The following is a 13,998-nucleotide window of genomic DNA, read 5'->3' on the forward strand; positions in this document are numbered from 1 at the left end:
AAGATGCTTGCACTCCGTGTGTCTTGGGAGGAGCAAGTTGAAAAAGAGGTAGAAAAGCCAGACTCGCAGGGATAGCCCACCCCCCCGTCCCTCCCTCTCCCCAACAGGAGCCCAGTGTGAGGGAAATAGGCTTTCTGCATCAGCGACTCAGCTTCCGAGAGGCCAGGAGTCAAATCCGTTTGTCTTTTCATGATCTGCTTAGTGAATAGGTCTTAAGAGACCGTGGGTGAATGTGCTGAATGTTGGCCTTCTCCCCTCACCCCCCCAGCTGGAAGATGTGGACCTGGAAGAGGACCTGGGGCTCCCCACCAAGTCTATGTGCCTGACCCAGCAGCTGCAGACTCTGAGGAGGGCCTTGTATGAAAAGTATGTCCAGGAGGTGTCGGCGCTGAAGGAGCAGCATCGTGCCGAGCTGCAGAGGGTACTGGAGCAGCAGAGCCGCCAGCCGCAGGACGCCACGCCTACCCAAGCGCAAGTCAAGAGTCAGGACCCCGTCACACTCATCCCATCCCTGGAGAGGCAGCATCAGGAGCAGTTGCAGGAGGAAATAGCTAAGGTAAATTTCTGTCTTCTGTCCTGTACCGCAAAACCACCATCTCTGCAAACATGGAGGCACAAAGCAGTGGACATTGTTACACTCCTTTCCATTTGTAAAATGAAGGGAAACTTAATTTTTTTTAACCAATGATTCACATTCTGTGTTTACATATTGCTGATACTTGTTGTGTCTTTAGGTGGTAGTGCAGATGTCAGTTGAGTTTGCTCAGCAGACTGAGCTGGCCAGGATCACCAAGAAGGCCCGAGAGACGTCCTTGGCCGTGCAGACACAGGACAACGATTGTGACAGAGCAGGAGGGGACCAGCTTCACGAACCACTGTGGTGTGTCTCAGAAGAACAGGAGAGACTGAAGAGCTTGCTGGAGGAGAAGAGGGCTGAAGTCATCTCCCTGAGGGAGCAGCTCCAGCAGGCCAAAGACACATTCAGCGCTGTAGACACCAAAGATTCCACGCTTCTGGAGTCACGTGGCCCGCTGCTCACGGCAAAAGTAAGTAATGAGGATTACTGTTCAGGCAGCTGGTAGTACAGTGGCTAGAGCTGTCGCCCCGCAGTCAGAAGATCCAGATCAAATCCCTGCTGCTGTAGTAACTTGATCTTCATCTTAAGGATAAGCACATAGACTCTCCAGAATATTTTCATAGCAGGTTTCATAGCGTTGTGTATGATAGTGGTGATACTTTGTTGCTGAGCATTAACTTTGTTAAACATCTGTTTGATGAAAAGCCTTGTCTGGGTGTGTGTAAGGCAAGTTCCATTTGACAGCCAGTGTGATTACTACCTCAATTCACCTGTTTAGCTCTCAAAAGAAATCTGTCACAGGATCACACAGACTAATTACTAGTTTAATGTATTCACAATATGATGTAACAATATTCTAATGAGAATCCAATGTGATTTGTTGTGTAACAACAAAATTTACATCTATACTGTGACACACTATAAGTTACTGATTCTGTCTGGGCTCCTACATTGTACACTTTCTGCTTATCTGTGTGGTAAATTGGCTAATTGAGTTTTTACAGATCAGGAACTTAGTGATGCTGTAGAAATGTATAGGTGTGTGTAATAGGGAGAGGATCAGTATTGTAGAACTTGTGCAGGCTGAGGTTTTGCAACAATTTATGTGTGTACTACGGTCATTAAACCTAAGATAGAAAAATTCACAATGCATAATGTAAAGCTTTTTCTTTTTTATGCAGCTGGGCAAGGAGGCCCTGTCAGGAGTAGACACTGGAGGTCTACAACCACTGGAGGAACTGCAGCAAGAGCTGGTCCGCATGGAGCAGGACCACCAGCAGACACTGGAGGCCCTCAGAGTCTCCCACTCCCAGCAGTTGGAAGAACAGAGAGACCAGCAGCTGCAGCTCAAAGCACAGCTGGATGTTCTGAGAGCACAGCTGGCGCAGGTACACCCATTGCAGATACCCGGAACACATGAACTCAGTGTATGCAAATCAGCATCCTTGGGATAGATTGTGATGCCTGCATAAATACATCTCTTATTTGGAGGGATTGCTGAACCCAAGGCAATGGATGTCATCTGCTTCCACAGTCCTGTGATGTTCTGTTTATAACCATCTTGTTTCTAATTTTAATCAAAAAGGTTACGTTGCTTAAGAGACCGCTTAATAATTCCATGATCTCAGCCTATACTGCTAGTTTAAAACATTCAAAGATCAGATATAAATGTTAAATGGATAAATATTTCTTTAATTCCATTGAATAAATTGAAGCCTGCTTGCTGCTGTGAAGTACCTTGTGGTTAGGTGAACCTACAAAGGTGTCACCACTATGCTCTGTGTGTTTAGAAGGAAGCTGAAGTGAAGCACAGCGCTGGAGATGAAGAAGCTGCGAGGAGGCATGGTGAAGGTGCACAGAAGCCAGCCCCTAAGATGCAAAGCAGGAGCATGCAGACAGAGATGGTAATTGACGACAATGCAGAGAATAGTCCTTCCCAAAAAAGAAGCTCTTCAAAACAGTGAATCACAGATTATTAGGTGTCATGATCATTCCCTCCCTGCTTTACATTATTATTTCCCAGTAATAAGCCTCAGTGTTTGCATGTTGAGAGGTGGAGCTTGTTACCACAGTAGTGATTTACAGGTGCCATTATTGCCATGGCAGCAATGAGGCGGGAGTAGTGTTGCTTGTCTTGCAATGTTCGGTGCCCGTTTTATTTGAATGTTTTTTGTTTTGCTCTTTGTCCGATGGCTGAGCTGTATGCCAAGTGAAAAGAGTTTGTTTTGAAAGTTTTTTTTTTTTTTTGTAATTGTGTTCTGGGAGCAGGGAGGTGAGAAGGATGGGAGAACAATGACAGGGTTTCTTTCTGTTTTTTCACTGCTGTCTGTCAAGGCCCTTTTAAAGACTGAAGACAGAAAAGACGACAGAGAGGGGCTCCAAGGAGCTGGGCTGAACACAGAAACTTCTCCACATTCCACACAGGCTGCCCTTTCTTCTCATGATGTTATTACAACTGAAAGGTTGGTTCGTGTGGTTCTGGACCCAGCAAATGTGACTTGATTATATGTAACCATTTGTAATCCTGAAACTATTTGTTTCTACTTCACTTTTTCAACTCTGGTAACCTAGTTGATAATGGACAGTACATCTCTACTTTTTGTTCATAATCAGTGTCGTAATTTATTTGCAGTCTGAGAACTGAAAAAATCAGAAATGCAAATTTGCTAAGTGTTAGCACAACATTTTAAGTAGACCAATCTACTTTAGTAACTGGAAGATTTTTCTGAATTACATGAACATTTTTCATTTCATTCCATTTCAGAATATTGATTTTAGAGTACTATTGATTTATTTAATAGCAAAGCTCTCTTGCACTCTTGTATAGAGCTCCCATGCTATGCATTAAGTGTTTATGCTCTGTACTTTTTGTAATGTTTGCATTCCTTGTTTTATCTGCAGCTACTTGGTTTGTTTTGTTGTTGCAGTATATTTTACTGTTTGTAAAATATACTACAGCACCATTTCATTCTGATTCCAAATCCAACTTGCTCTGTAACCCCACAGAAACCTGCTCCGCAGGGCCAATGAGAGCCTGCGGCAGGTTCTGAGCGATGTTCTGAAGACAACAGCGGCAGCAGAGGAGACCATTGGCCGATATGTGGAGGGCCTGCTGGATGCCTCCAGTAGGGGGCAGTCTCCCCAGAGGCTCACCTGGCAGCGAGCAGCAGTACAGCCCTTCAGACCACAGAGAGGTCACTATACCTCCACAACTGGGTGTTTTTTTTTTTTTTTTTTTTTAAAAAGGAGTCAATATTTAGTTATTTTTTCAGTCTCTAGCTGTGAAATCAGCAGTTTCTGCTCCTGGTAACCCACAGTATGTGATGACTGACTCAAGAGCAGTCAGTCTGAGTTGAGGGATGGTGAAGGACTCAGGAACTTGTAGCACATCAAGCTCTTTGACTGTTGCTTTAACAGCAGGTGTCTCTTTGCCGCAGGGGTGCAGTGGCGCAGTGGGTTGGACCACGGGCCTGCTCTCTGGTGGGCCTGGGGTTCGAGTCCCGCTTGGGGTGCCTTGCGACGGACTGGCGTCCCGTCCTGGGTGTGTCCCCTCCCCCTCCGGCCTTACGCCCTGTGTTACCGGGTAGGCTCTGGTTCCCCGTGACCCTGTATGGGACAAGCGGTTCCTGAAAATGTGTGTGTGTGTGTGTGTCTCTTTGCCGCTCAAAGCAATCAGTTTTCCTCTTACAGTCCAGCATTATTTAATGGAAAATGATGAAAATCCTTTTATTTGGATTTTACAGTGACTTGTTTTGCCATTTGTTACCTTCTGTTTGCATAGAGCTTAGTCCAGGGCATTGTGGATGAACATTTATCACACTGTCTGTGTGTGTACATTGGAAGGGAAGCATTATCACATTCTATTTTAAAGATTCTGCTCAGTTGTCATTAGAACAAATAAGCTAGCAGTATCCTTCAGCAAGCTGTAATCTGTTTTGAGATTCAGAGGGATACCAAGTGATGAAACAGTTGATTCTTATTTGCTCGAGTATTATATTCATTAATGACACGACAGGTATTTTTGAAGTGTATTGGTCACAATCCCTTTGTGCTAAATGGACATGTGCCTTTCTCTGTTCAGAAGGGCTGTGTGCATTAGCTTCCACATTGGCTCAATATTTTGTCTTTTTTGTTTCAAGGTTCTGACCAGAATACACAGTATTCCTTCCTTAAAACATTTGCTGTTGGTTAGGCGGGAATTCAGATGAATGTTTTTGCTAGAACAATCCATGCCTTGATTGTGAATATATGTATTTGTGTGAAGTTTTTTTTTTTTTTTTTTTTTTTTTTTTTTTTTTTTTTTTTTTTAATTTATTTTTTATTTTAGCTTGTAGCCTTTTGGTTTGGAATGGTGTTGCCCTTATGAAACCTCTGTAGGTTTTGTTTTCCAAAAAAAAATCCATCTGTTATTGATTGTGCCCTGTCATTGTCTGCAGTTGCCTCTCCGGACAGCTGTCAGGGCAGCGAGGCTGGCACAGATGAAACAAGCATGTGGTCAGGGGAGACAGAGACAGATGAGGGGCTGGAGACCTCGCAGCCACTGACAGAGACCTTGGTGAGTGGGGCCGAGATACAGCTGGAGAACGAGGAGTGCTTGATGAACATCAGCTCCCGCCTGCAGGCAGCTGTCGAGAAACTGCTGGTAGCCATCAACAAAACCACAAGCCAGGTACCTTTGTCTTTTACTGAACCATCTGTGTGTGTTAATTTCATGGTGACCCTATTGAAAAAGAACTTGCTATAGTAAGCCAGGGGTCTTAATAGGCTATACCATAATAGCTTTATTCCACACTGTGTCTAGTAGTTTATCACATAGGGTTTTAAAACTATTGCAGATCTTACTCTTCATGTCAGATATGTTGGAAGATAAGACTGCAGATTTGCTTTGTGGGGTACAACTAGACAACAGTGGAGTCAAATGTAGATTTGGCTCTTGGAAGCACTGACTGACCAGCCATCATTTATTTTCCAGCTGCTTCTAGACTTGTTTTTTACTGGGTGACTCTCTGCCAATCTTATCGAAACTAGCCAATAAATTTCTCAGCTTTGAAAAATACGTGTTCAATACAGAAATTCAGTTTTTTGTTTTAAATATCCATGTCCCAGACTGACACAGTTCATAAACATTATTTTATTTACTTACATACATTTATTAATTTAGCTGAATCTTTTCTCCAAAGGGACTTAAAGTATAAGCACCTTACAATGATTTACCCCTTTATACAGTTGGTTAATTTTTTACTGGCGCAGTTTAAGGTAAGTACCTTGCTCAAGGGCACCACTTGGGGGATACAAACCCAGGTCCTTTGAGACCAACAGCAGTCACTCTAACCACTACATTATTATTACAGCGTAGCTTTGGTGCCTCACAGCGGCTGGGCTCCAGGTTATCATTATTGTTAGGTACTCTGGTTATTGAATTAGAGAAGCCTTTTGGAAAGTGAAAACTGTAACTTGGATAACTCCCAGTAAAAGCTGAGAGCAGTGTATTACAAACTGTGTAGGTCTGTGATCAAGTGTCTTTAAATCAATAAAAGTAGGGATAACAGGAAAAAACCACACCAATTCCCAGACAACACTTTAAAGTAAGAGCAAAGGTAACAAAATCCCCAGCCCTGTTTATGTCGTTCAATATCTTTGCTTTTCACAAGTGGTATAAACATGCTGCGTGTTTGTGAATAAAGCAGTGCATTGTTTTTCCTGGGTTAACGGTTAGATGGCACCTCACAAGTTAATTATTCCTAAGCACTTTTCTTGATTGTAGTGAGAGTAACTACATGCATAGTGCGGTGCTCTGGAATTTGAAGCAGTACCCTATTCAACGCCTATGTCATTTACTTCATTGTTAACCAAGTCACCGATAACTGGTAATAACTGGCAGTTTCAGACATCGTCAACAAGTCACTTTTTGAAATAATTTCACTCAAACAAATTTTCATGTTAAACTGAATTGTGGTTTAAATAAATGGGGTGCTAATTCTCAGATTTTTTGGAATTTTATGAGAATTAGAGTCATGATTTGATTCATTTTTAACTTATACAGATTCATTATGGGCCACAGAAAGTGATTAAAGTGTTCAGGCAACCTGGTTTGTTTTATTATTTTGTTGCTTTTTGTTGGTAGATCAGTTTCCTCAGAGAACCAGGGGCAGTTAAATTTTACACTCATTTATAATGTCATCTGAACTGTCAGAAAAAAAATGTCACCAAAGTTCCAGCAGCAGGAAATACAGATAGATTTTAGGTTATGTGGTGAATTATATTTTTGAGCATTTTAGTCTTTTGTATTAACCTTGATGGAATAATATGTCTATTTCAGTGGTGTTAGATGCTCTGAGGTCATGTTGAATTTACTTTGTAGAATCCTTACAGACTTGTTTTAGGGGTTCAGTGAAACAAGAGCTGTCCTATGGCATTTCAGGACATTCTAACGTGCCAGAACGCCTTCAGAGCTTTTGCTTCTACTGATGTGGAATATGAACCCGGTCAGGCAAGATTCTGTGTGAAGGGTGTGTGGCGGTGTGTGTGCTTGTGCGCGTGTGTGTGGAGGTGGGTGTGGGTGTGTGTGTGTGAAGTACTATCTGCCCTGTAACCGCAGGGCCCAAGACTAGACCACGCCTTCCGCCGTCCTCACTGATCCGTATTCTGTGCGTGCACCCAAATCAGGAAGTGCTGACCTGTCCCAAGCTTTCTGCTCAGGGACGCCGAGTGGCAAGTGTATGTCTGTGCGTGTGTGTGTGTGTGTGTGTGTGTGTGTGTGTGTGTGTGTGTGTGTCCATTTATCCGTGTGTCTAGAGAAGAGGATCCCTGGAATGAACTGCCGTCTGTTTTCCGAGGTGCCCTTGTGTAGCGAAGTCATTAGCAGTGCTGTGAGCTTGTCCATGGAGTCGTTGCCTAGGAAGCATGGAATGGGTTACTAAGGCTTGTGCTGGAGCTGAAAAGCACTCCAACCGGTAGTGGCATGTTGAGCTACGGACTCGAGAAGGAGCTTTTTATGATCTAGCGCACAACCTTCCCTATATTGGCTCGCCACCTTGCACTTTGGATTGTACTTGGCGTGCAAGTGCCACATGTAAATACCTTGTAAGGATTTTTTTTGGGACTTCTGTTTTTTATTTATTTATTTTTGCTCAGTCACAGAAGGATCTGAATTTCAATATTTACCTGGGACTGACTACACCTTGCGAAGCATGTGAGCAGGCAGTGTTTGCTCAAGGCTCCTCAGTGGCACTGCCGTAGAGACTGTTGCTTAGCTCTGCAATGTTTTTTCGTGTCAGAGCCTGGGCTCTTTCACACCAGAGGAGACTGTCAGCAATGACAGCAGCTCCTGCTGATGGTTTGGTAGCTGTAGCATAGCTAAGGAAAGTGCAACCACCCACCATGGATTCTTGCCAGTCCTACTGGAGGTCCAGCATGCTGGGGAACATGTGGGTCGAAGGGCAGGACCAGGACGTCTATGAGGTCGAGTCCCGCGTGCCCTTGCCCAGACCCTTTTCTTTGCCCTCCACCTTAAATGAGAAAAACGCAATTGTGGTACAGACCCAGATTTCTCATGTGAACCACATGAAGAATGGCCACCTGCTCAAAGTGGTCTCTAAGATATCATTGCCCACACCACCATACACAGTAAGTGCTTCAGTTCTGTTTTTTCTGTTTGTCTGAAGGTCAAATGTTCTTGAGCAACAGGCTTTTCAAATGTGGTTTTCTTCTTCATTGGAGATGAATTTTGTCTTGCTTGTTATTCTGATGTCAGATTGTTTTTTCTTTTGTTTCTAAGGGTCAGGGTTACTGTGATGATTTTTTATTTTATGTGTTACTGTTCTACGGTACTTTGCGTATAACATTTTGTCGTTTTTCTTTTCCTGAAGTGGTGGGTTCTTTGCTTTTGACGTGTCAAAGGCAGCATAGTCTCAGTGTCAGGACTGACCTTCTGTACCTCTGAGTTGACAAAGACCCTAATTAAACTTCCATGAGTTTATCGCTAGAAGTGCAGCAGTGACTTTTACTCCAGCTTTACCCTTGGCCTTCACACTGTGAAGATAGCAGGCATTTGGCAATTAGTCCCTAAGTTCTTAAGTCCATTCCCTGAATTGTTTCTGCCCTCTGTTTTCCACACACAAGAAGCCCTGTTGATGTTTTTTCTGACATCATGCCCTGTTGCCCTCTCCCCAGCTGGAGCACGCCAGGGTGACCCAGACAGAGCTCATGCGGGAGTCATTCAGGCACAACGAGGAGATGGGCGAGCTGTTGAGGAGGCAGGAGGAGTTGCAGGAACAAGTGACCGAAGAGGCACAGGCGAGGGAGCAGCTGGCACTTGAGCTCCACAGGGCGGAAGGTGAGTGTAACAAGCAGAGCTTTGTTTCCCAGCACCGCTGCCTGAACACTGGCATCTGGGGGTGGCGGTGGTGGATGCAAATGATGCAGCCTTCTACAAGTTTCGGTCTAACTGAGCTGCTCGATAGGGAGGCACCAATGCACACCACAGATGGACAGATTATTTCACAGGCATAGAGCATGGTACCACGTACCTTTAGTGTCCTGATGCTCTAAGAATGTAGTGTTGATTTGCCAGGAGTAGTCCCTTCTCAGGGACAGCTGGCTGGTGAGAACTGTCTCTGGTACATATTCAGCCAGAGCCTACCATCACTAACAAGAGTACACTGTACCTTATCAGGGCAATAAATTTTCATTATTGCTGTCCTAGAAAATAAAAGGCATATTGTCAAACCGGTTATTTGGAGTCCTTAATAGCATATGACAGATTGAGAATAGCCCCTGCAGTACACTGAATCATTTGTTAAAGGTTCTTGGTTCATTGCAAAATGTTTAAGATGTATTGTATGTACATATGAATATTTGGATGGATTCCTTACGTTGACGAATATGTGTGTTTTAAGGTTTAGTTAAATCCATAAATGTAGTTTAATCATCAAAGATTAAGATTTTTAAAGGTTTTTTGATGTTGATGAGAGTATGTTTTAATCTGCATCAGTTTTTGTGTGTATCCTTGTGGAACGCAACACCTGACCCGAATGTCAAATAGCAGTTCACATCAGTTGTCTGAATGACACATTGGCTAATAGCTGCAGGTGTGGTTAACTGGTTGAACAGCACAAAAACTGGTTTAATGCATATCATTTCATAAGTACATTTAGATTCTCGAGCACAACTGATGGCAAGATTTAGGTTAAAAAAATACAGCATGTTTGTGTGTGTGTTTGTCTGTAGATTTATCCAGTTTTGTCTTTACCCATGAGAAACAACTGTCTGTATGGTTTAAAATGCATATGCTTTTTTAAACTTTTGTTTGGTTTTTTCCAGAGAGAGATGTAAACCTGTTGGCAATAACTGCTGTGTTTTTCTTCATTTATGAAGCTTAATAGAGGGTAGAGGCTTGCAAACTAAATCAAGTGAAATTACAACTATACACATCAGTTCTTGTTCCATAAGGGCACTCTCAATGTTTAACTTGTAAGAACAACATTGTTTGCATTTAAGATGATATGAGAGAAAGTGCTTTATTGTTTGAAGCATATTACAAAGCAAAAATTGAAACATCCCATGTTAGTGCTTTGGTATTCATCCAATGATACAGCGTACAGCATTCTCATTGATACTGTTAGAAAAGTTTTCAATTTGTACAGTAATTGTACTTAGAAGCTGAAGGACTGACCGAGTAAAATGACCCAACTGTTACTAATCCCTTTCATTCATTAATTTTTAATTGCCATTCCATGCTTTCTGACTGAATTGCACCATGAGCAGTACTAATGAAGGTTTTAAGTTTTAATGCATATTTTACATTGCTGCTCTGTTCCTGAATTGTGTGTTTAAACAGATATGTGCACTAACTAAATTAAGGCAGATGTTCGAACAAGTCTGCTCTTGGGTGTGTCATTATCCACAGCAAACATTTCGAAATGCAGCTTGTATTTTGTTTGTTTTGTAATTTAAGGGGGATTTCTTACCGCAGTGTTTTACTCCAAGGTAATACTCTCCTACAGGATGTTTGAATTTTGTTGACATTCAGCAGGGAATCTGACATACATAGTTTTATAGTGTAGAAAAAGCAACAAGCTTTTTTGGTTATTGCAATGTTAGGCATATCTCCCAAGGACAAAGCAAGAATTTCAGCTTTGGTGCTAAAATGGAAATAATGAGAGCACTGACTTGGCGTTAAGACACTGACACTGTGGCAGACTCTGTCCTGTAGGAAGTGATGGTATAATGATTGAACATGGCTATGGACCAGGATGGCCAACATTTTCGTACTACGAGGGAAAAGTTTCCTTCTCAAAGTGTAATGAATTGAAGCAGTGTGCAATGCATTGGAATTATTTAACTGGCTTGTGATTAAAGAGCACTTGGCAGAAAATAGGTACTGTGAATGAAGAGGTGGTTTAGCACTAAGACTTTTGTAGTTAACTTGATCAGTTTTAAGCTGTACCATACTGTGTAGTTTTTGATGAAGCAGCACCTCCCTTTGCTTTGTGGCAAAATATGCTGGTTTAAAGTAGTAGCATACTGGTTAGAGCTGTTGCTTTTGGACTCAAGGGTCGCAGGTTCGAATCTCGTGTCTGGCTGTAGTAGCCTGGAGCAAGGTACTTACCCAAAATTGCGCCAGTACAGTTACCCAGCTGTATAAATGGATAAATGATTGTAAATAGATTAATGTGTCAAGTCACTTTGGTGAAAAGCATCAGCTAAATTAATAACTATTAATTGTGTTAATTCTGTTTTTATGTCGTATATGGAAAGGAAATGGACATCCAGAGCCACTGTTTTAGGTCCAAACATTGTCTTTGGTGCTTTTCTGTGGGTTTGAGCACATGAAATTTGGCATTTTGGCATTATTATACCACGCTTTTTTTTGTAAATAGTGCTTTTAAAATATCACTTTTTATTTTTTTAGTGTGTTTCACGTTGATATCACGTTTATCCTCTTTTTAACGATGCTTGCTCCTTTAAAACCAGAATGCTTTAGACGCAAAGTGCATTTCTGGGTTCATAAGCAATTTTGTGGTCCTCAGGCAATAGTTAGCTAGTCCAGGCCTGCCTCCTGCCAGTGCGATTTATTGACCAGACAATCCTTTCATTCTGATGCAGTATATTCCACAGTTAGGGAGCCCGCTGTTTTTATTAATTACAAAGGGACAAGTGTGAACAAGTCATAAGGTTGCAAGCAAATAGATACTACAAAGGCATACAACTGACTGGAATAGATACATGTAAGGCATAGGATTAAGTAATTAGGAAACTTTAACATGAAGATAAATTTATAGGACTGTACTATACTGTATTACTTTGATGTTCTGAAGCTCTGATAATGTTGAAGCTGGCTAGGATATGTGGGAGGGTTATCACAAATGTTTTGCAAATTTTTTATGTAATGTCTTTTGAAAAAAGTAGCAAGTCAAATAGAATTTTCTATTTATTCTGACATCGCATAAAGATAAATTTTAATTTAAAATTTGTGTATGTATATATTGTGGTTTCTGTATGTCCACAAGAGAACAGGAATTCATTGGCTATAGTTGGTTAGTATTTAAATTTTGACAAATTACTTTCATATGTGCCATTCTTCTTTAAAATGTAGTGCAGGATTCTACATCACTACTCTTTATACACTTCATGTGGGAGCCAAATTTCAGCTATAGTAAATGGCTTAACCGCACAAATATTTGCCTTTAGCAGATGCCTAACTGCCAACTCTAATTATTGGTTTAAGGGGCATTATTTTATTTGCCAGAATTTAACTGCTGTCTCTTGTAGCTGGCAGAGTTTTGCCCTAACTCAGGTGAGCCTCCAAGTGTGTCACAAAGGAGAATTACTCATTACATCTTGTAGCACTTCTGTACAGTACACTGACGATTGCATTTCTTCTGCAGGATCACTGGAGTCTTAAAGTGTTATGTTTTTAATATTTTTTGGAGGAAAATATAATGCTTAATATGTTGAGCCTCCTTATGGTATGATGGTGCAGCAAGTAGTGCTGCTTCCTCACAGCATCTGGGTAGTGTGAGAGAACGGTCCCTGGTGGAGGGGTCTGTTGGAGTGTCCCGCCCCCAGTCTGTGTGGAATTGCGTGTTTTCCCTGTGTCTATGCGGGTTTCCTCTGGGTACTCAGTTTCCTCCCACAGTCCAAAGATATGCAGTTTAGGTGAATTGGTGACATCAAATGGCTGGGGCTCCAGCAATTTCGTAGTCCGTGTCAGTCTCAGCCTGGGTTAAATGGTGAGGTTTGATGTCAGGAAGGGCATCTGTTTATAAAATCTCTGCTCCAACCACACCTCCAAATGCTGTGGCACTGAGTAGTAGTAGTAGTAGTAGTAGTAGTAGTAGTAGTAGTAGTAGTAGTAGTAGTAGTAGAAGAGTAGCATACAGTAATGTATATTTGTGCAAGTTCTTCAATTTTTTTCCTTTGTGAATTAATTTCTGAACCTCTTATGCCTCTTTGCTCTAAATACCCCATCTCTGTGTGTTTTTCTGTATTTTTATTTACGTTACATCCCAACAGGTCTGATCGATGGCTATACTGACGAGCGCGTGGCCCTTGAGGCAAAACTGCGCCAAAAGGAGGAGCTGCAGCTTCACCTGCAGCAGGAGCTGCAGGTAACGTGCAACCGCTTACGGGAGCTGGAGGAGGAGAGGCAGCACATGCAGGAGGAGAGGGAGCTGCTCTCTCGTCAGCAGGATGCCATGAAGGGCTCTGCTGGGCCCCGCGAACTGCGTATGTACCCCTCTCTGTCATTGTGCAACTCTGCAGCTCCATAACACAGAGACAGGCAGTGCATATTTAATTTCAAAGAGCCTTCTTGTAATCTATCGATGTGATATTGCCAGTACACTTGTCGGTATGTATATTTTATCACAGAGCGAAACTCATCAATGTTATTCATGAGGTTGTTTTATTTATCATGTTGTTATAATTGACATATTGGACTGGATGACAGTGCCAGCATGCTGAAACCTCATTTGGAAGTTATGACGTGGTTTTGTACCTGAAGCAATTTATTGCCCAAGAAATGAAAAAAGTGGAACGGCAGCTGTAGATTGATTTATCATGGTGTAGTTTTTTCAAATGGACACATTTCAGACCAAGGCTGTCTTAAGCATGTAAAGAATATTTAGAAAACATGGATATATGTACAGTATCCCACAAACAGTGTCATATGACTATAATAGCTTCTCGCATCACAGAAATGTACTGGATTTGTCTAATCAGAGATCAGGAACCCTGACTGGACACAGAATTTCGTATATAAAGAGGCAGGACTGAACAGGGTAATAATAATTAAAGATGTGTTTAAGCAACCCTGCCATACTCACCATTCATCAGTTCAACTGTCACAATAATCCCTGGTTTGTCATCAGTTGCTATATCAATATGTAAATCTGCAGCTGTGTGTGGTGTGCCACTTT

At 42.0% G+C, this 13,998-nt stretch overlaps 1 protein-coding gene across 6 annotated transcripts in view; it reads left to right on the top strand.

Moving 5' to 3' along the window:
- Positions 1 to 13,998, top strand: part of akap9 (A kinase (PRKA) anchor protein 9) — a 49,234-nt gene that overhangs the window by 20,434 nt on the left and 14,802 nt on the right. For 5 of the 6 annotated variants that reach the window (XM_018750274.2, XM_018750272.2, XM_018750269.2 and 2 more), the window contains 9 exons: positions 269 to 556; positions 735 to 1,046; positions 1,759 to 1,965; positions 2,368 to 2,481; positions 2,912 to 3,039; positions 3,584 to 3,771; positions 5,014 to 5,246; positions 8,750 to 8,912; positions 13,094 to 13,306. In XM_018750274.2, coding sequence (XP_018605790.2) covers positions 269 to 556; positions 735 to 1,046; positions 1,759 to 1,965; positions 2,368 to 2,481; positions 2,912 to 3,039; positions 3,584 to 3,771; positions 5,014 to 5,246; positions 8,750 to 8,912; positions 13,094 to 13,306 — 1,846 coding nt within the window. The remainder of the gene's footprint in view (positions 1 to 268; positions 557 to 734; positions 1,047 to 1,758; positions 1,966 to 2,367; positions 2,482 to 2,911; positions 3,040 to 3,583; positions 3,772 to 5,013; positions 5,247 to 8,749; positions 8,913 to 13,093; positions 13,307 to 13,998) is intronic. The other variant, XM_018750270.2, reaches the window with a different exon arrangement.

Source organism: Scleropages formosus, chromosome 23 (assembly GCF_900964775.1).
Source record: "Scleropages formosus chromosome 23, fSclFor1.1, whole genome shotgun sequence".
Lineage (NCBI taxonomy): Eukaryota > Metazoa > Chordata > Actinopteri > Osteoglossiformes > Osteoglossidae > Scleropages > Scleropages formosus.